This window comes from Heliangelus exortis, chromosome 30, assembly GCF_036169615.1.
Source record: "Heliangelus exortis chromosome 30, bHelExo1.hap1, whole genome shotgun sequence".
Taxonomy (NCBI): domain Eukaryota; kingdom Metazoa; phylum Chordata; class Aves; order Apodiformes; family Trochilidae; genus Heliangelus; species Heliangelus exortis.
In genome coordinates this window covers 4282597-4304521 of record NC_092451.1, presented here as the reverse complement: position 1 = coordinate 4304521, position 21925 = coordinate 4282597, and the positions used below count along the sequence as shown (strand labels likewise).

Here is a 21925-nt window from a genome sequence, read left to right as displayed (position 1 = left end):
TAACCAGCCCCAGAGTTGCATTTTGTACTACTGTAATCTTTGTGTGCTCCTGTTCTCCAGACCTGATGCGTTTCTTCCATCTGCTTCTTTCTCTGTGCTTTGTTTTTTTGACTCATGTTCTAGCTACACACGTAGAGCTGCCTTTGACCGAATGTCCGAATGTGATATATTGTATATTTTAAAGTATTTACCCTATTTATATACTATATGTCACTGTTAAATAAATATAAGTTCCATTATCTGGAGTGGGGTTTTATTCAGTACTGGCTGCAAGGAGGAGAGATGCTGAAAGCCTCCTTTTCATTCTCTGGCAGCTTGTTTCAAACTCCAGTTTCCCCATTCCTTGCCCTGTAGCTCTCCAGGGACCTTCCTGGGAGCAGACCTGGTTGTGGCCAAGCCAGGAATGCAGCCTGCAGGATGGCTGCACACACAGGCAGGATTGAACCACCCCATTGTCCTGCACCAGGGACATAAATTCCTTTTTTTTTTCCAGGGGGGGTTTGGTGGAAGCTGTGATGGGATCTTACAGGCCCATCTTAATCAAAGATGAGGGAAGTGCTGGCCCTGCAAATCAGCTCATTTTGCCCTAAAGATTTCGTTAGAAATGTGATAAACTGTTGGAATTTCATCTAGCATAAATTATTGCTCTATTTCAGTCGTTTCTCCTGACTTGTGAGGGGCTAGGAGAGCATAATCCTTCTGTTTACCCAGCAAAATTTACTATTTTTAGCTCTTGTGTTACTCTGTCTGGTTTTGACTTATCAGCTAAGACAACCCAACCCATCAGCAGCTCTCTTTTTGCTTCCTGTCACACTCTGGGGGCATTTTCAGATAAGTGAATCCTACAACAACACAATCTGATGCTTTCTCTATAGCAACCCTGCAAAAATTGAAGGCCCCAACACAGGGTTCCAACACAGGGCTGAGATTTGCTCTTCTTAAGTTCCCCTGGGGCATTTGGTTGAGGAACAGGCAGCCCAGCTTGATTGCTATGAGAAAAAAACCTTAATCTTGTGATGTCCTTTCCCAAATGCAGAGGCAGCCACCAAGTACCTGATAGGAGGAAGCTGCAGTGGCATTCTGGGTGCTTGCAAAAGTCTGGTTTTGGGGTGCTGGAGAGGGCTGAGCTGTAGCAACAGAGCATTGGGCTCAATTGCATGATTTTGGGCTCAAACATTTGCTGTTTCCTCTTTAGAGGAAGGCAAAGTGCTGTGTGACATCCTGTTCACACAGGCAGGTGGGGAAAGGTGGCTGCTCACAGGCTTGAAAGAGAAAAAAAAAAAAAGGATCAAGACACATGACCTTCCCCTCTGGCTTTCTGCAGATATTATTAAGAAGAGGAGACAACGATGCTTAAAATTCAGGGCTCAGTCCACTTGTGGTAAAGCAGAAATGGGGTTAACTCAAGCAGTTTGGACCCAAAGCAGGTTTTGGGGTTGATCTCATTCTGGCCTGGGTACCAGCTGGGCTGCTCCATTGCCATAGCATCTCTTCCCATGCCATCATCTTTGGACTTTCAGCAGTGGAAGATGTGAGCTGGGAATCTCTGAGCCAGCTCCAGCCACTGCTAAAAGCAACAAAATTCCTTTTTTCCAATGGGATTAATCCCAATGAGCCCATCCTGGCTGGGCAGTCGGTGCAGGCTCCAGCTGCTTCCCCAAGAAGCACATCCTCAATTTATGCTATGGCACTAAAAAAAACCTTTGCAAGCTGCTCAGTGCATGCCAGGCATGACTGCTGGGCTGCAAATCAGAACAGGAACCAGTGGCCACATCCTCTTTCAGCCCAGTGCTTCCCACGTTGCTCTTCCTTCTGTTCAGCACAAAAAGACTCTCCCCAGGGCTGGGGGGTGAAAAATGGGGGCTGGAGCCCTCCGTTAGGTCTTTGGGGCACATTTCTATTTTCCTTTGGAAAAAGACCTTCAAATTACATGGAACAGGATCTACACTTGATGTTGTGAGTGGGAAAAGGGACTTTGCTTGATCCAGTGGCTCTGGTGGGGTCCCCTGGCCCTCGCTGCTCTGACATCTTTCCTCCACAAGAGCCTCATTTCAGCCCCGTTTTCCTCCTGGCTCTGTCACCAAGTGGGTGTGCAAACCTTCCATCAGCTGTGGGGACCACACAGCACTTGCAAGAAGAAAATCCCCAAGACACCCAACATCATCGGGGCCGTGCACAGGGGGATTCATCCGGACATCCAAGAGATGCCACCATGTGCTGTTTGGCTCTGGCCAAAGCCTGCTGAGCTTTGGAGCTGAGCAAAATGTCTCCTGCAACTCCCTGCTGGGCCGTGCCCCTCAGCAAGTGATTTTCTGGTGTACCAAGGGCCCCAAGAAGGACAAGCACTTCCTCAAATGCCACAAATGCACTGAGAGCAACCTCGGGGCAGCCACGTTTGGTGCTGGCTGAGTCTCCACATCAGCCACGAGGGGCAAGAAAAAGGGGAGCAAAAAAGGGGAGCAAAAAGGGGTGGCATCACCTCGGGGCTGTGGGGGAAGCCAGAGGAGAGCTTTGCAGGAAAGCAGGGCAGGAAAGTACTTTTATGGGGTTGTTCACAGCCACTCTCTGAGGAGGAAGTACCTTGGTAAATCAACCCTTGCCGAGATCTCCGTGGGGGGGGATCGCACCCACGGGACCATCAGGGCTTTGTTCCAGCCTGTCTCCTAAGCAACGCCCCCCTACCCCCCAAAAAATACCAAAACCAAAAGTCCCCTCCTGATCCAAAATGTCCCTCAAGCTGCCAAGGAACTGGGATTTCAACCTGAAAATGGATGCTGCAAAAATAGGTACCGTGACTGTTTTATTTCTGCCTTTTTTTTTTTTCTGCTTCAGCCTTTCAGGTGCACACTGGGGGCTGCCCCTGGCCAAGCTCAGCAGCAATTTTGGCTGTGGCACAGAGCCAGACCCGGTGGGGGGACCTGGCTCCCAGCTACCACTTTTGAGAGAGCAATTGGTTTGCAAATGATTTGCAAGAAGTGATTTGCAAAGTTGTCACCAAGGGGATGCTGTGGGAGCAGGGCTGGGGCTGCCCTAGGGGGGTGGGACAAGGGGAGCAGGCAGGGTGGGGCTGCTGCCCACCCCAAAGCCAGGTTTGGGGTGGGATTTAAGCCCCATGGGCTCATTCTTCTGGCACAAACCTTGCAGGAGGTGAAGTGCCACACACAAGGAGCTGTGCAGGCTGGAGGAAGCAATCTTGCCCTTGCTCAGGTTTCTTTGCCCACCCCAACGTCACCGTTTCCTCTCACTGGTGGCCAGGAACCTTCTGATGCCCAAACTGGGCTCTCTGCCCTGGGGTATCTTCACTGTGGCCTTTCCTGACTTATCTCCTGCCTCTGACCAGGCTTTGCATGGCTCTCCTCTGCCAGGGGATCCATCTCCACCATAACAATCAGGATAATTAATTTTTTTTTTTGCAGAGAGGCTGCAGAGCAGAGGGTAAATTCAATTGGTAGCTCAGAAACAAGGACCAGGGGACACTGAGCCTGCTGACTGCAGGCAAACAGAGAGAATGGAGATGGGACACAGGCCTGAATGCATTTTCTGACCAGGAATTGCTTTTTTTTTTTTTTTTTTTTTTTTTTTCAAGAAAAAACTTCCCCTGATGAAACTCTGAGTACCTATTGCAGCTTGTGGCTGCTGCCAGCCCAGGACACAAGGGCTGGGTGTACAGGGACCTGAGTGCTGGGCACAGCCTGGTGTCCTCAGGGTTTCTGGCTGCAGGGAGCAGCTGCTGCCATCTTCAGGGGTGCAGCAAGGATGTGACTTGCTTGTGGAAAATAATTGCAAATTACTCACCACCACCCCTCTTCCTGGCTTTAGGACACTTCCCTCTCCTTGTCCCCAGCCCTGGCTTCTGCAAGCCCCAGGGCAGTGCCAGCTCCTGTGTGCTTCCTCGTGCTGAGAAAAAACCCCAAATCAACAAAAAAGCATTTATTTCAGTGAAGAAGAAAACAACATTTGCAATTTTCATCGCAAAACCTGTTGTGGCACTTTTGCTTGTACTGGTTTTATTCCCAGGACCTGACATCCCTCCCGTGGGGCAGGAGGGAAGGGGATGGCAATGAGGGCTCCTGCCCAGGACAAGGAATTGGGGCAGAACCCAGCAGTGATGTGGTCACCACGGGAGCACTCAATGCAATTTCTCCTGCAAGCTGCATTTTGTCAGGGCTCCTCTTTGCAGGGACACGGTCACCCTGCTGTGTCCAGTCTCCAGGGCTGGAGGAAAAATGAGGATGTTTTGGAGGAAATGTTCAGCTTCAGAGGTGGTTACCACAGGAGATGCTTTAGGGGGCACCTCAGTTGCTCTTAGTGGTTCTTTCCTGCACTGTGAGGTTGGCAAGAAGGAGCAGGGCCAAATGTGTCAGGGATGTGTTGGTGAAGGAGGAGGTGACTGCAAATGCTGAACCACCCTGGGGAGAGACAGGGGAAAAGGAGAAGAGAAGCTACTCAGAACTTGAGGTGGAATTTGTAAACCCCAGTTTGGTTTTTGCATCAGGGTAGCCCCCGGGACCAGCTTCCCTGGATAGACAGCCTTTCCTATTTTTCTTTAGCTTTAAATAACTCTGACTGAGGCTCAGCACCTCTACCACTGATTTCATGTAGTTGCCATGAATCTTTGTTTTAGGCTTCAGAGGTGTCCCAGTGGACAGGCAGGTTCTTTTTATGTCAGTCATTTGTCTGACAGATTTCAGCCTACCTGAGGACAGAACTCATGCTGGTCTGTTTTATCACAGAAACATTGGAGATAATAAGATCTCTATTTTTTTTTTTCACCTTTCTTTTATTTCACTTATTATCCTTTTAACTCTGGTAAAAGCTGGTAAATCCAGACTGGAACTTTTTGCCCCCTCGGAGACTTTCCACCTCCCTGTGTGAGAACTGCCCTATTGGAAACACCAGGCAATGCTCTCTGAGGGCAAAACTTCAATTTCCAAACAGTTTTTTTTTTTGTGAGCCAGGTTGGGTCATTCTGCTATCGCTGCTGCAGCCTGTTTGGGGTGGGTATCAAAAAAAATCCACACACACCCTCCCATGAAATAAAAATAAAAAAAATTATTTTCTTCTCACTTGCAAGACAATTACTCCCACACAGGAAAAAGGAAGCACACACTGACAGATACTGCAGCCACTTCCTTTCAAAGCTCCAGCCAGTTTGCCCAGCACAGGCAGAGGGGCAGGGAGCCCCTGGCACTGGTGCAGTTTAAAGCAGCCCTGGGGCTGGTGGGACCTCATCCCTCTGCATCCTCCCCATCCTCTCCCTCTCTTTCCTTGGCAGCTCGCTCCAAAAGCGTGATGAGCAGTGAGGCTGGGGGCACCCAGCCTGCCACCCCCCAGCCCCTGGAGAGGCCCCAGAAGGTGGGGTGGCTGAAGAAGCAGCGTTCCATCGTCAAGAACTGGCAGCAGAGGTTCTTTGTGCTCAAGGGACAGCACCTTTACTACTATAAGGAGGAGGAGGATGTCAAACCACAGGTAGGACGAGGCCAGTGGGCTCTGCAGGTCCCCAGAATCCCCCTTCTTGCTTGCAGGGAAATGGTTTGGGAGGGGGATGGCAGAGGGTGTTCAAGAGGTTTCCTGCCTTTGGGCAGTAAGGAACCTGATCAGCAACAGCGATGCAATTGAATTCTGAAAATGCCTTCAAGCCCTGCAGGGTTTTTTTTAACCCAACTCAAAAATTGCTCTCATTCTCCAAAAGAACAGAAACAGTCTGGGAAGGAAAAAAGCTTGGTAGGTCCCCTTTTTCTTTTTCTTTTTCTTTTTCTTTTTTTTTCTTTTTCTTTTTCTTTTTCTTTTTCTTTTTCTTTTTCTTTTTCTTTTTCTTTTTCTTTTATCTTTTTCTTTTTCTTTTTCTTTTCCTGTTCCTTTTTCTTTTTCTTTTCCTGTTCCTTTTTCTTTCCCTTTTCCTGTTCCTTTTTTGTTTTCCATTTCCTTTTCCTTTTCCTGTTTCTTTCCCTTTTTCTTTTCCTTTTTCTCTTTCTTTTTCTCTTCCTTATAAGAAGGAAGGAAAAAATTGAAAGAGTGAAACAACCAGTGTTCTTATTCTGAGAATTACTTCATCAGAAAAACTGGCATTTAAGAAGTGTCTCTTCTTGTTTGAAAAGTCATTTTTAGCACAGAAATATATATAGGCCACCAGCTTCTGCTTTCAGTTTGAGAGCCCCACAGAGCTGGGTGTTTGCAGCTCCTGCTCTGCTCTGTCCTAGGGCTGCCTGTGTCTCCAGGGAAGCATCATCAAGGAGGTGGCCAGCAGCCCCGAGGAAGGAGGGAAATTTATCTTTGAAATCATCCCAGGTGAGGATGCTTCACTTCGTTTGGCAAGGATCCCCACAGTGCTGCCTTGCCCAGGCAAACAAATGTCTTCATTTCAACATTGACACCCCAGGGCTGGAGCAGGGTCCTGTGTCAGAGCCCACACCCCATGCTGAGCTGCAGTGTTAAAAAAATGTTAAAAACTCAAGAAGTTTCTGTTCCTTTCTCCCAGCCCTTCAGCAAGTGTGAGATGCACCAGTGCTGCTCCATTTCACTCAGACTGCAGGGAGGCAAATTGGAGCCAAAAGCATTTAGCAAAGAAGAATCTGTCTTTTCTCCTCCAATCCTCTCTGTAAATGATGTATAAATGTTTTATTTTGCAGGGGTCTCTGGAGACCAGACCCGGGCAGGGCAGGACCCCTGTGTGCTCATGGCTAATTCCCAGTCTGAGATGGAGGAATGGGTTAAATCCATCCAACGAGTCCTGGGGGCATCCTCAGGAGGTAAAGGGGAGCAGGGAATTCCCTACAACCTTGTGCTGTGCTTTGGTCAAGGATTTCAAAGCTGGGCTGATAAATCCTTGAAACTGGAAGCTGTGAGGTGAGGTAACACCTTAGGAACCCACTCCTAGACCCAACCCTGTGGTGCTGGGGCTGCTGCAAACACGGGCAGTGCTAAAGAAATGGCATCCAAGTGTGAGTAAAGATTCCTGGGCTGGTTTCGAGCACTGTTGTGAACTTCCTCATTGACTTTTTGACCCCAGAAACTGTTATTCTTGAAACCAACTCACACTCAGGGATAAAATATTGAAAAAGCTTGCTTTTTGCTTGCCTATTTCCTCACTCTGCTGTGTTTCCAGCACATCCCAGTCCTCCTGCACTCATTTTCTCTGCAGAATCTGCCTTGGCCACGGATTTGCCCTCTCCACACTCCAGCAGGGATTGCAGTGCCTGGATCCTTCCTTCCTTTGCCCTTGGGTGTTCACTTCTGCCATTACAGCATTGTGGTAGGGGAAGTGTGAAACATGAATTGATCAGAAAGGAACAAGCCATAAATTTGCCACCAGAGGCAAAGCCCACAAAGGAAGCCTCAAAGGTCCCTCCAGACACTTTTCCTAGAAGGATGAACTCCTACAAGCAAGATCCCCCTATGAAGCAGGGCTGGGAGTCTTTTAGCTTTCTTCCAACAGAGAACTAACCTGGATCATCATTCTAAGCCTCTCCTCCCTCTGTGATTTGCCCTGACTATTTAGATTTTTTTTTTTATAGGGTCCTTCAGACCTTTCAGCTGTACAAGACAGGAATGATGGAGCTCAGAGAAGTGTCCCCAAATGAACAACTCCGCCAGCTTGCAGCTAAACAAGCAATTCATTATCAGAGAGAAAAAAAAAAAAAAAAAAAAAAAAGCTATTTGCCTTTACTGGGCACAATGACAGATTTATAGTCATTATTTAGAAGTGTAAGTGAATCATAAATGAAACACCCTCATGATCAGACAGGTGCTGACAAGCCTTGTGGTTCCAGTTGAGAGTGTTTACCTGCATTTTCCTGGTCTGGAAGATGAACAGGAATTATTTTAACCTCAGAGCACAAGGTGAAGATACCACAGGCACTGCTGGGGTAAAAATATGGTAGAGGACCATTAGGACCCTTTGCCATTATTATCACAGCTTCAATTTGAGTTGGGATTTGTCTGCTCTTACCATGCCCCGGGCTCTGAGGAGGAATTTCTGGGGTGCAGGCTGCTGCCTTCCCACCTTTGAGCTCTTCTTTTGCTGGGAGTTCAGGAGGAAAAAGCCATTGCTTGGAAGGAAAGGTACCACCTGCTGCAAAATGCTGCTGCTCATTGCCCTGGGGAGTTTCTGGAGGGTGAGAGGAGGGGAAAGGGAAGAAAAGCCATTAAATCAGTATGACTTCCAGCTCCAAGTCTTTGCAAGGCTGCTTTTCTTTTTCTTGGTGGTCTCCTGTGCTTTCTGTATCCTTAAGGTTTGTGTGATGAGCATCCCTTCTCTCCCTGTGCCCTAGCATTACCTTTCCTGCTGCTCCTGCCTTGCTCTGTATCAGCACCCTGCTCCGAGGCAGGCAAGCAGCCTGGAAATAAACCAAGCCTCACTGCTTGGTTTTAATCATTTTGAGAACTGTTAATTAATTGGAGGAGGAACAAGGTTTCATTTTGCTATAACTTCTTTGAAGGGAGTTCTGCTTTCCCCTCATTTGCAGACTTCTTGGAGCTCCTCTTCTCCCTGCAGAGCAGGTCCGGTGTCACATCTGTGCCCTCAGCAAAGCCTCTGGGCTCCTCTGACCTCTCTTGTCCTTTCCCTAGTGGTGTTTGGACAGAGCTTGGCAGAGACCATGGCTTATGAACAGAAATTTGGGCAGCAGCAGGTCCCCATCCTGGTGCAGAAGTGTGTGGAGTTCATCCGGCAGCACGGGGTGGGGGAGGAGGGAATTTTCCGCCTGCCTGGCCAAGACAATCTGGTGAAACAGCTCCGGGACGCCTTCCATGCTGGGGAAAGGCCATCGTTTGACAGGTATGCTGGATTCCCCCTCTCCTGTTCCCCAGAATCTGACTCCAGCAGTGCCCTGCAGGAAACTTGGACCCTCCAGAAGGGCTTGGGGAGGAGGGAGGATTCTGCACAAACCCCGAGTGGAGGCAAAAGCAGAATCAGAGGGTGTTGAGATGGGGTTTGTGGAAACAGAGGGAAGTGTTTAGGAAAATCCTGCCCCACACAGCAATTATCGTTTGCAGGAGCAGCCAAGGAAGGAGGCAAAGGGAAGAGCCAACACAGCCCATCAGCTAAGGGCAAAGGGTTAGAGAAAGGGAAGCAAGCAGTGGGGCACAGAGAAGCTCAGAGAACACCCTAAATACACTGAGTTATTTCTTTCCCTGCCAGCTCTTAGCTGTGGCATTTTCCTCCCCTTGCTTTTCCTTACAACATGACAGAGAGATGAGAGAGAGATTTTGGCTGCCCCAGGGCTGTGTCCTCCTTTATCCCTTCCTTTGTTGGGCTAAGGGAGATGAGAAGCTCCCTAAATCTGAGAGCTGCCTCTCCCTGTCCCAGAGGGACATTTGCTGCTGCTGCCTCTGTGCAAAATGAAAGCAGAAAAGTAAAAACCCCTGGTACATCTCAGCTGGGTCTGCAGCTGCATATTTCTTGCTTTCTGGGTGCCAGAGTCCTGCTGAGAGCTTTCCTGTTGTAACCTGCACAGGGGTCAGAGGAAGGTGAAGCCTTTTTGTGTTTGTTTTCCATACCTGATTTTTTGCATCCGGGCATGGGGAGGGAGCTTGGTCCCTTTCCCAGTGCCCTGGGACATAAACTCTGTGTATGAGCATTGCTGCAGTGAGCTCAGGGTGACTCTGACCCCCCTGCACTTCAAGCAAAACATTTTCTTCCAGAGGCTGAAGGCAAATAGTGGGGTACCCAGGGACCTGAATGCTGGAAGATGCTGGCTCGACCTCCAGTGCCATCTTTGCATCCTGTTTGGGTTTGCACGGGCACAACTTGTGTGTACAAGCATGGGAGGATTGAGTGGGGAGTGTCAGAAAGCTGCCCTGGCAACCCAGGCATTCAGGGTGGTTTATGGTGTGTTATTGGTAGGCCCTATAAAAGCACAGCTCTGGAAAAAAAAAAATCCTCTATGGTTATGTGCATTTGTTAAAAATAATAGTATTTGAAAAAAACCCAACCAAATCCTAAAAATAAATGACCTGGGGGATTTTTTCTAGAAGTTTATAACAGTTGAGTGACTTCAAGGTAGGTCAAGTTAGAGGCTTATGATCTTGACAGTGTCCTTTTGACAAAATGTAAACAATATGGGATGCAAAGCTGCAAACATCTGTCCCAGCAGAACAACTTCAGTAATTGCTGTTAATCTTAAAAACCCCAGAAAAGCTTTGCCAGCTCTGCAGAGAGTGAGGGGAGCCTGCCAGACATGGGAACACCAGGCAATATTTCCATACAAACCCTCATCAGCCTGACACAGCCTGGGAAGGCTCAGCTGGGTTATGAGCACCAGAGATCTGTGGGGAAAGCCTCCAGTGAGCATTTATTTCCATAGAATCATAGAATAGAATAATTTTGGTTGGCAGGAACCTCTAAAGGTCATCTAGTGCAACCCCCCTGCTGATGCTTGAGGTCCCTTCCAACCTGAAATCCTGGGATCCTATGATTCTATGACCTGGATCATCCTTAAGGCCCCTTCCAACCCAGACCATTCTATGAATCTGTGATTCTGATACCCAGGAGCAGGGTAGGGTTTGCTCACCAGCTGGATGCAAGTTTGACACAAGTGGGTTTTTTGCTGGTTGCAGGGATACAGATGTGCACACTGTGGCCTCTCTCTTCAAACTCTACCTGCGGGAGCTCCCTGAGCCAGTTGTGCCCTGGATGCAGTATGAGGATTTCCTGCTGTGTGGACAGGCACTGGATGGGGATCAGAGAAAGGTAGAGCTGCATTCATTTCTCTTCTCCTGGCCTTCAAATTATCTGTGCTGAAGTGGCAGGGCTTTGTGAGCTGGAGATGCTGGGTGGGTACATAGCTCTGCATTATAAATTGTGTGTTCACTGAGCTCCATCAACTGGAAAAAAGAAAGAATGGAAAAAACAAACAAACAAACAAAAAACAACAAAACAAAACAAAAAAAAAAAGCAAAAGAAAAAAGCAAATCTCATAAAGACATTGAGGTTTCCCAACTCAACAACATTGGTTTATCCAGTTTTAAGCTTAAATTTCTGGAGCAGATCTAAGAGCTGCTCAGCTCCTTTTTTTTGTTGAGCCCTTGCAGCAAACAGTGAGTGTGAAAACCAAGAGTGGAAGGAAACAACCTCCTGCAACCTCCCTCAGCCTGAGCTGAAAGCAGAAGGCTCTGGGTGAAAGCAAGGAAGGAAACAGGGATATGGCAGAAGGAGAAGTGAGAAACAGGAATGGTCTTTTCCTAGCTATGTATTTTGATGGAAAAGAAGCCCCCCTACTGCAAAAACCCCATAAATCAGGGATGCTGTTCCTATCCCCAGAAAAAAAAGGCAAGTCTTGGTAGCTCTGTGAACTGCAGTGTTCAGCAACTGGATTTCAAGGGCAAATGTTTCTTGTAGGCTGTTTTGCTTCAGGATTTTTTGGGGATTAAAAATGTCCTAAATGTTTATAGACAAGAAATGCACGTTTAGGGATGATCAGCCCTTTCTGAAGAGCTCATCACAGGGACTCTGCAGTTTCTTTCACTGCTGTGGCAGCAGCAGTGCTGGCAATGGGCTGAGCAAAAACTTCTCCATGTCCATGCTTGGTCTGCCAGGGAAATGTCATTTCCAAGGTGAGCAAACTTCCAAAGGTCAGCCCATACAAGGATGGATAGAGTGACCAAGAGTCCAGACACACCTCTGAATCCTTACAGAGCACTTTTTTAACTTGCATTAAGGGCCATCAAGAGCTCCTGAAGCAGTTGTCCCTCCTTCCAAGAGAGAACTACAACCTCCTCAGCTATATCTGCAGGTCAGTCCTCTGCACAGCTCAGATTTTATGTTGGTGAGTAGAAATATCATTCCCAAGGCTGAGACTGACTCCTCTGGAGAGAGCCCTCTTAAGCCATGTTTTGGTTCCCCTCAAGTCCCCAGATTCTAACCTTATTTTAGGGACAGTTTAAACCACCAGGGTCAACACCTTGATGAAAAGCCTACCCTAAAACTCACCTGCAGATCCCTGAGAATTAAGATCAAGTGTAGTTTTCCTAAACAAAGTCTTGTGCAACAAAACTTGGTGATTTTTCTCAGTTTATTAAATATTAGATGGAGGTTTTCTCCTCCTTTTTGATTTTTTTTTTTGATGAGCAGCTCATCACACAGTGGTTTTTCTAAAGATACCAATAAGACCCAGCTCTGGTTCACAGTTACAAGGCAACTGTATGTTTCTGTTGGGAAACGTAGAGGAAGAGTTGGATGGATTAATCAGGATTTTATACCAGTGGGTGTGTGTAAGGCTTTTTGCAGTCCTCCTACTCTGATTGAAATATTTGCCCTTGGATTATGGCAGGTTTCTACATGAAATACAGTTGAACTCTAGTGTCAACAAGATGAGTGTGGATAACCTGGCAACAGTGATTGGAGTGAACCTAATCAGACCCAAGATAGAGGATCCTGCAATTATTATGAGAGGTAAAAAGGACTCTTGGAATATTTAGCAAAGAAGCACATTGCTATGTTGAAATAGTTGAGTCCACAATCTTGAAATTAAATTTTTTCTATGGTAGACCCATGGGTATAGCCAGATGTGTGCCTGGGAACAGTAAATACAGCAGGGTAGAGTAAAGCCACAGTTTAGTTAGGCTATAAATGTATTTATGGTGACAAAACCCCTTAGAAACTGCCTGGTGTGTTCCCTCTATAGTTTTCAAGCAATTCAGGAATCTGGTGACCTCATCTTTCTTTTGCTTGGAGCAGGAAGGTGTGAAATTCTTCTTAAGGGAAACAAAGGAAACTCAACAGAATAGTTGAGCCAAACTGTAATCCCATGGGTAAGAACAGATGCAGCAGAACTAATAGAAGAAATATTTTCAGGCCAAAGACTGCTCTGCTCTACAGACATCACTTGCAAATGATCCAGATTTTCATTTGCCTGCTCATATAAATGGTACTCACAGCTTCTTGTTCAGCCAAAGGAGCACAGTTCCTGGAATGGAGGAGCTGAGCAGACTTCTGTCTTGGTTGCTCCATGTTCTACTTCTGCTCTTCTGGAGTGATATAAAAATCTGTCCCTTTATTTGGCTTTGTGATTGTGCTCCTTGTGTTCACCTGCATTTCTGGTTGCACCTCCATTTGGGACACCAAGAAAAATCAACCAGAAATGCAAGCATGGGTGGAGCAAAGCCTGTCACACTGAGTTTGCCACTGACATGTCTCTAATTTCTTCCAGGCACGCCACAGATCCAGAAAGTGATGACTATGATGATAAGTGACCATGCAAACCTCTTTCCCCCATCCAAGGATGTGTCACCCTCCCCACCTGCTCAAACCAATGACAAGAAAGCCCCAATCCCACGCAGCTCCGTGGGCTGGGGTGCTGCAGAGGACCCTGCAGTGCTCAAGGCAGAGAGCTTGATCCTAAGGCAAATGGTAAAGCTAGAAATAATAAAACATAAGCTTAATAAATATGCAATGAACTATTGTGAGATTTAATGGGTCAGGAGCCACTAAGTGTGCTTGCTATTAATAGGGTAAAGAGCTGTAACTGTCATCCCTGGAATATCTGTGTCAGGAAAACAATGTAGATAATTTTTCCACCTTCCTGTGGAAAATCTGCTGTTCTGGGGAAAATAAAAACTTCTGAAGTGTTTTGGCTAAAAGGCAGAATAGATGAAAGCTTTTCAGCTTATGCTGGTGAAGTGAAAACATTGAGGATTAAAGGCTTTTCTCAGAAAGAAAGAAAAAAAAAGGGGGGGGAAGAAAAATGGAAATTTCTTTTTAATGGAAAATACAGAACAACCCAAACTAAATTTTTATGGAAAACTTGTGGCTGTTCCTGCCAGGATGTTAAAATATTCCCTTTGTAAATATTGCAGTCAGAGCAGTTGTGGCAACCTGTCCCTGCTCCCAAAGCAGGAGGGGGCTGTCCTGATTCCAGGGTTCTGTTTTACAGAGAAACAACCTGAATCCAAGGAGTGTCCCTGGAGCAGCTGCGAGCTCAAGTGCCCCCGGAGAAGACAACGAGTCCAAGGATACACTGGGAATGTGGAAAACACAGTCAAGGAAAAGAACTCAGACTTTACCTAACAGGAAATCTCTCCTGGCAGCTCCTGCTCCGGGGGAGAAAGGCAGCAATGACAAAAATGATGTTTTTGCCAGTGAGTTTTGGAAAAGCTCCCCTGGGGGCAGCACACGCTCCGTGGCACCTGATGGACATAAGAGGACTTTGTCTCATGATCTTTTTAAGCTGCTCGACCTTCATCGGGCTTCCACCTATGATAATGTTCCTACCTCCCAGGCAGAAAGTGGGGAAGTCAGCAGCTCCAGCCCCAGCCCTTCCAGCAGCATCTCTGATAAGGAATTCCTGCCCTGCCCCAGTCCCAGCCATCAGCAGAAGGAAGAAGCCAGTCCTACCAGCAGCCCTGTCGAGGTCTCCAAGCCTGATCAGGAGAGCAGGGAGTTCCTGAAAAACATGATCCTAAAGCTGGAAAAACAAATGGAGATACAGAAAAATGACTACGAGGAACAAATTAAAAGGTAACCTGCTGCAGAGGGCTGATGCTTGGAGAGTACTGAGGCTTCAGCTCCTGCTATTACAACACTTGTATTGCACAGATTGATTTACCAGTGATATTAGAGAGGCTTTAAGAGCAGTAACTTATTATAAAATACAGTATCGTATCTAAAAGACAATGCTCGTGTGCTGTACTCTCACCACAGTTGCGAAAGTTATATTATTAATATTATATTATTATATTTTTACAATATTGACACTGTGGTTCTTACTGCATGATTGTATGGCACTGTAATACCTCTGCATTAATCAAACTGTCACAGTCCTTTTATTCCTGCAATACGGTTCAGTAGGAGCATTATCCATTGTAACCACCAGAGCTTTAGCTATACTTTAGCTATAGCTTTACACATTGTTGTATCATTATATATTGTGTGTGTTGGTTTATTGCATCGTGTTACTGAGTGTCAGGAGATCAGGGCAGAATCTCTGGATTATATTATTGCTTAAGGACACAGTGGGCAGCAATGACTTCCCAGCACCCTTCCAATCTTTTCACACTCCATTTCTCTTTGCAGTCTGGAGAAGGAAAACAAAGAAGTCTGGACCAAAGTGGTGAGGCTGAATCAGGACATCGAGAGGGAGAAGAAGAAATCTGAGGAACTGGAGCTGAAGCTGATGAACATGGAGCGTTCACAGGAAGCCATGGAGAAGAGAAACGAGATGCTTGAGGAGGAGATAAAAAACTTAACTAAATCCACAAGCAAAACTGATGCCAGAACCAAATAGGACCTGCTTGTGCAGAACTCCACAGCCCCAAACCTTGCAGAGGGATGGGTCACCAAGGTCAGTGTGACCTCCACCAGGCTTAGCCACCTTCAAACCTGAGCTGTCCCAACCTCACCTTCCCCATCACCTCCATGTCCCACATGCTGTGGCACCCTGAGGTGACCCACTTGTCTCCTGAGGTCTCTTTCAAGCAACACTAACACGAGTGGTGCTGAAAGTCAAAGTCCCCACCATGCACCAAGGGACCCACATCAAAAAGTCTCCAAAATTCCTCAGAGATGTTTTTTCCTGCCATCATTGCAGAGCATCTGATCCCGTCCCTTTTCTGTGATTCCAGATGACCTTGGCAGTGTTTAATTATTTTTTTACCTTTGCAGGGAGCTCATTCCTAATCTGGGTATGAGGCTCAGGACTCGTTTAGGGAGAAACTTCTCCAAACATCTGGGCTGGAATGGGACCTTTCTGCAAAGATCAAAAGTGTGAAGAGGCAAATAATTCCCTCACGACCCACAGTGGAGTGTAATGACGTGAAAAAGCTTGGCTGAGGCTCAGAAATCTCTGTGATTAGGACAAGTGCACATTATTTTAGTATAAACTGTGCATTCCTCCACTTCCGCTGCAGATAGGCAGGAGAACCTCTATCAGACCATGACTGTTTCTGAGGATCAGAGTAACTGCTTTGAAGATATTCCACCCATTAAAATTTGGAGTGTTTATAGTGGTCATATTTGAGAGATAGACTTTCCAATAGAGGTCAGGTGGGCTGGAATTCCTAAGTACATGAGGCTGGAGGGGGGGTTAATAGTAACATCTTAGGAGCTGAAATTGCTCTTGGGTTCTGTAAGATAAGGAGGGGTTTTCTTCTTTTAAAAAGTGGGCTTTTTGCAGAGACAGAAAAGCATGGGTCTGCCCATGCCAGCCCTGTGGGAACTTTGCATCCTTTGAATGGGAAACCCTCTCAGCTCAGCCACACAAAGCCCAGAGCCACACCTGAACACTGGCAGTGCCCAAACCCACCCCTGGATTTAATGCAATTTCAGATCTTCTGTTGGAGATGACATCCCTGTAAACTGACAGATGCACAACCTACATTTCCTTCTTCTCTTTTTCCAGCCAAGCCATGAAGCTTTTTCTGGAAGGAGTAGCAGGAAAGTCTTTCCTCGCTATTCCTGTTCCTGAAGCAGGGGATGCTGTTCCTCTGTGCTGCAAGGAGCTCTGTAAACTCACAGGGGGTTGTTTGGTGGCTACTTTTCAGCCCAGCAGAGTTTAATCATTGATTCTGGACATCTTAGGAAGTGTGAAACTACTGGTAAGAACAACAAATCACCTATCATATAGAATATAGAATAAAGCCTGTAGAAAAATCCTTTTCAACCCTGTTGAATCTTGGGCACTGTACACCCAATCTTGGGTACTGTAGACTCAGCAATTTTCCAAAAGTTTTCCACCCCTCCTTCATCCTCACACTGCACAGCCAGAGGACACAAGAGCATCCCCTTCAAGGTGATGGGAGTGTAAGATAACCCACAAAACACACCAAGGATTTTCCTCTCCCTTTAAATGTGGTAAGGCTTTCCTAATTAGAGCAATTAAACCATAGATCTGAATGCATCTAAACCTGTTAAAACATACATTATGAGGTGAAGAGATGACATCTTTTAGGATGCAGTTTCAGTCCTGCTTTTCCTGTCTAGCTTTCTTTGCATTAGAGCAAAAAATCTGTTCTGCTCTTCTTAGGTATTTACTGCCTTCATTTAGGAATTCACCTCGTTATATCCAGGCACTTGGTAGGCGTGAGAGGCTAGAAAGTAAAATTATCCTTCCCACATTATTCTCTTTGGATCCCAAGCCAGTCATGCTTATGCTGACTTACGCCCTCACATTTTATCAAAGTTGCATTTTTGGCATGATAGTAACTTTCCTTTTTTAGCTTGTCTGCTGCATAAAATAGCACGTTGTTGTGGGAGGCGAGGTGGACGTGCAGGAAAAGTGTCCAGCCATTATTTAGGGTAGTTTATAGGAACGAAAGAAAAGCAGTGAGAACATCTTGTTCTCCCCAGAAATGACAGAGTAATGCAATCCCTCCTTCCTTTATGTGGGAGCTGAAAGATACCCCAAACCAGGCTGCTTTTAAGAAGATGCCAAATTGAGACTTCATGTATGAACAGACTGGTCACCAAGGTGTGGAGGAAATAAAGTCCTCAGACTCTCAGCCAATCCTTCCCTGGAAGCAGTCCCACTATCCTGCTTTCTTGGTGTTTTCCTGCCACCTTGCTGCAGCACAGGGATGCTACGAAGCCAGACTGTTCCTGGAGGAAAAATAACCTGGCAAAAAAAAAAAAAAAAGGAGCACCCTGAGAAAGCAAAGGTGAACACAGGGGCAGGAGGAAGCAGCCAGGTCAGCAGGGACAGGAGGTGTCTGAATAAACACTCCTTTGGAGAAAAAAATTCATCTATTCTAGCACAAAAAACCCTGTAAGTTTAGGAATTCTGAGTTACTCCAGCAGATCATGGTGAATATTGCACAGAGGCTCCAGCTGGGACAGCTTCTTCCTTGGATGATGCACACTGCCAACAGCTCACTGCATGCAGTCTCCACCAAGGATATTTTACCCTTTAAGCTGTTTTCCTTCACAGGATTTCTCTCAGTAGGTAACTCCCATACAGAGAAGTGCTCATCAGGTGATTGGGAACTTGGTTCTTAAAAACCAAAAAGGCTTAAAATTTCAGTGACCAGGTAAGTGACATGAATTCAGGGAAAATTTTTTTACCTCTAAGGCTGTGGAGTGGAGCAGAGCCCATAGTGATGGTGCTGCCACTGCAAAACTCCAGGATGTACTCAACCTTTAGCAAACATATGAGATTTTTTTACCCAGCTGAAAAAACCCCACAAGCAGAGAGCTCAGTGAGAAAGAAACACTCTCTTTACCCCTTGAGCCCAACATGTAAGGAAGCTTTTCCCTTTTCATGCACAACCTTACCCAAAAGACCCCCCCCCAGGCCCCTATGCCCAGCCAGCCCTGGTGAGCCCCATCAGCAGCCACTGGAGTGGTTTGTGAAAATTTGCTTTATCACGTGCAAAAACCCAATGTGATATTTTGGCCCTCTTCACACAGTGTCCTGATAACAGGAACTGGGGACAGGGGAATGTTGCTTTAATCTCATCACGTGGCCAAACCCTGTTTGCTGCATCCAGGGAGCTATTTCCAAATGAGTGCATTTTAAAACCAGCCAGCAAGGCAGGGGCCAGGCTTTGACCTCTTATTGAGAAAAGGAGGGTGAGCATCAGCTTGGCATCTGCTTTCTGAGCATGTGAGAGGGAGATCTGTCCTTTCCCCAGGAGTGTTGCCCTGTTTCCTCCCTTAGCCCCCCGATAAGGGCCAGCAGAGGCTGCCAGCCAGGCAGAGGGGCTCTGCACACTCTGCAGGATCCCACACTTGATCCCTAAGGCCAGGGCAGGATTTGAGTCCTTTCAGTGACACCTTTACCCTGTGTATCCCTTCCTAGGGCTCAAAGGGTGGATTTTCTAGTGCTGCCAAGTGTTCCCTTTGCCTGCATCCACCTCCTGATGCTGCTAAAAACCTGGTACTTGTTTTGAGTGCTGAACTCTATGGAAATGCCAATCCAGGAGGAGTCAGGAGGTCATCCGAGCACCCCAAGGATGACTGTTCCCAACACAACAGCTACAGGCAGCGCCGAGGAGTGAAAGGTCAAATGTCCCCTGGAAACTGGAGTGTTGTCACACCCTGGGAAAGGATGTTTCCACTGTGGGAACATCCTGCTCCCTCACTACCTTCCTCCTATCCAGGGCAAAGATGTCTGTGTAAAGGAGGCTGAAACGGGGATAAAATCACATTTACAGTTGGCAGAAGACCTGAGGTACATGTTTAGCAACTCATTAGCTCCAGAAGACTGGATCTTTCCCCTAGCTGGCAATGGAAGGGCATTGGCTGAGGGTCAAGGATAGCACAAGAAGCTATGGAAAAGCAACAGCAGATTAAATTGCTGTCACCCACTCTGACCTGCTTCTGCTCACTCAAATATAAAGCCCCATTGATAATGGCAAGCAGGATGGCTTTTAAAGGTAAAAATTGTAGCAGAGCCTTTCTTCCATTTTGTAAGGCTGTTAAAAAAACCACATGAGGAACACCAGCTGGAGTGAGTCACCCTGGCATCCCATCACAGCGTGGGGATGGAGCACTTCTGTGGTTTCCATCTATAGTGGATTTTTAGGAGAGTGTTTTAGGGCTCCCCCATCCCCTGGAAGCTGCTGCCTTCCCCTGTGCATGGCAGCTGCAGCAAGCAGCAAGGCCTGGCTTAGCCACCAGCTCTATTTTAAAAGTTACTCCTTTCTCTTGCAGTAAGTGCAGGGGTTAATGCAGCCCTGGGGAGCTCAGTGAGGCCCTTGTCTAAATTGTTTGCCTGTTCTGGAGCTCATTAGCATTGCATGCAGTGCCCTGAACAGTGTCATGGAGGCAGGAGTGTGGCAGCCCCTGTCAGGAAGGCTGAATGCCCCACAGCCATCCCTGCTCCATTAGCTCACTGCTCAGGGCACACTGCTTATCTCTAAGGCACTAATTAGGGTGGACAGAGGAAGCACAAGACATGCAATCAATATTATTGGGCCAAATCTGCAGCTGGTTTAAGTCGTCGATTGGCAGAGGAGGGCGAGAGAACAAGAAAAGATGGAAGCCAGAGAAATCCCATGGGGAAAGGAGGGACTTCAGCAAGGATCTCAGCTGTGGTTGAGTTTATTCCTGCTTTCTCCTGCAAGAATGACTTCCAAAGTGATACAGAGCTATAAGTGAAATTTTGGATAGCAGGTTGTAGTTGTACGTTGTCACTCTATTTTGTGACTGTCTCAGAATCAAAGCCAAAATCAAATAATTTAAACTGTTTCAATGCTTGGATCAGCCCATTAGGCTCCTGACTGTGTGGGTCTCAGTTTCCCATGGATTCCAATCCCATTTAACCTGTGGGGGAATCCAGGTTGGGATTTCAGAGATCTGGTGAAGAGCAAGCACAATAAACAGGAACTGGGGAACAGTTACCAGCTACCAGTATTTGTAGAAATGGAAAAAAGGTGCATTTTTTCTACTGTAATATTTTTGCTCTGCTTACAGTTCAGCTGGCTTATGTTTCAGGCTGTAGGTTTCTCTGTATCAGTGTCTTGAGCTGGGCATCTAAAACCTGGTAACAGTAAAAGCAAAGAGATTTCATTTTCAGTATTGTGGGATCAGGGGTTTTGCTTTCCCACTCTCCTGAAGCTTTGCCTTTTGACTTGGCCTGATTAGCTGGTGGTGACAGCTCAGGAAATGGATTCCACCAAATCTCACAACAACTGATCTAAAATGCTCTAATCTCTGGAAAGATAAGGAGTTGCTACAGCAAAGCCAACATAAACCTGAGAGTTATGGAAGATTGGGCTGTTGTTTAGCTGCTGTTGCTAGTTAGCTACTGTACTTGATTTCAGAGACCACCCTGTGTTTAAACCTTCTCACTTAACTCAACACATATCTTTTCAACACCATCTGAAGCTCACATCCTGGATAGCCTCAGCTGCACGGAGCTGAAGGACCTTGTTTGGGAAGCTCTAGTGCTGCACTGAGCATCCCCTCATCCCGAAGTCACTGGAGACCTGATAAGCAGCAGGTTCTATGAGGTGCTAATATTCAGTGAAAGGTATTGAAGCTGACTATTTAAAATAAAATAGAGTGTATTGTGTTGGCTACCTCTTGGGCCATAAGATAAAACATAATATTTGAAGCTAAAAAAAAACCCCACCTTTTTTTCAGGAAGCATTGCTTTATGTCACAGAAATCTATTCCTCTCATATAATTTCCTTTATTGCAGTCATGTTGATTGCTTTTATCCCTCGTGCTTCCTTTGTTTACATAAAAAATGCAACCAAAGGTCCCACGAAGCCCTTGCAATGCTGAGCAGGAGGTCGATCAATTTGTGTTGTGAAGAGAACCACATCTGGGCACATATCCAGCAGCGTAGAACAAATAAGCAAACTTCCTATTTCCACTGTCAAGCTTATTTGCCTCACTCTGGATGTGCTGCAGCTCATGTGTAACACTCCTCTACATTTTCTGGCATTATACTCTAAAAAGTAGCTCAGTATGATGGAATAATGCAGCCAAATCCCAATGAGTTTTGCCAGCAGTGCTGTGTGGTGAGATAAGAGTTGGAAGCAGAAATTTTTCCCAGTAAATTGACAGCTCAAATTCTGCTCCTATTGACACCTGAAGTGACTTGGGAGGCAGGAGAATACAGAGGACAGAGGACTGACTTTATGCTTTACAGAAAGAGAGCTTGGTTTTGTTTTCTTTTAATAGATGTCTCTAGTTCAGTGGGTTTGTTGTACAAGACTTTGCTTTATTGTTTTACTGAGGAGATGCTTTTAAAGAAGTTTGGTTTCACTTGGGAATGTCCAGGGGAGCTGGACCACAGGCTCAGGACCTCTCTGGGTTGTAGCTGTGCCAACTGAATGTGTGACCAGACCTGGATGCTTTTCACCACCTGCTAACCTGCCTTAGTAACAACCAGTTACTGGCTTCATAACAGGTTGTCACAAACATCTAAAGGATGTTCAGGGTAGACACCCTCGGGGTGGCTTTCATCTGTTTTCATGTCGGCACCTAAACTACAGAAATTCAAGTGTATGTGTGTTGTCCCTCTACTCACAGGTAAGAGGAAGG

At 46.4% G+C, this 21925-nt stretch overlaps 1 protein-coding gene across 3 annotated transcripts; it reads left to right on the top strand.

Moving 5' to 3' along the window:
* The first annotated feature begins 1899 nt into the window (after positions 1 to 1899).
* On the top strand, positions 1900 to 15935 carry ARHGAP25 (Rho GTPase activating protein 25). Of its 3 annotated transcripts, XR_011722933.1 has the most exons (12): positions 1901 to 2786; positions 5276 to 5469; positions 6201 to 6288; positions 6630 to 6749; positions 8569 to 8776; positions 10558 to 10690; positions 11659 to 11732; positions 12270 to 12391; positions 13149 to 13348; positions 13872 to 14455; positions 15011 to 15278; positions 15599 to 15935. XR_011722933.1 is itself a non-coding variant. In XM_071728969.1 (11 exons), exons 1-11 carry the CDS (start codon positions 2726 to 2728, stop codon positions 15219 to 15221), a joined length of 1995 nt encoding a protein of 664 aa, XP_071585070.1. In that variant the 5' UTR covers positions 1900 to 2725; the 3' UTR covers positions 15222 to 15935. The 3 variants fall into 3 exon arrangements, 1 of the variants encoding a protein (XP_071585070.1); XM_071728969.1 differs by having other exon boundaries at positions 1900 to 2786; positions 15011 to 15935; XR_011722934.1 differs by lacking the exons at positions 1901 to 2786; positions 5276 to 5469; positions 6201 to 6288; positions 6630 to 6749 and adding an exon at positions 6803 to 8061.
* The last annotated feature ends 5990 nt before the right edge of the window (positions 15936 to 21925 follow it).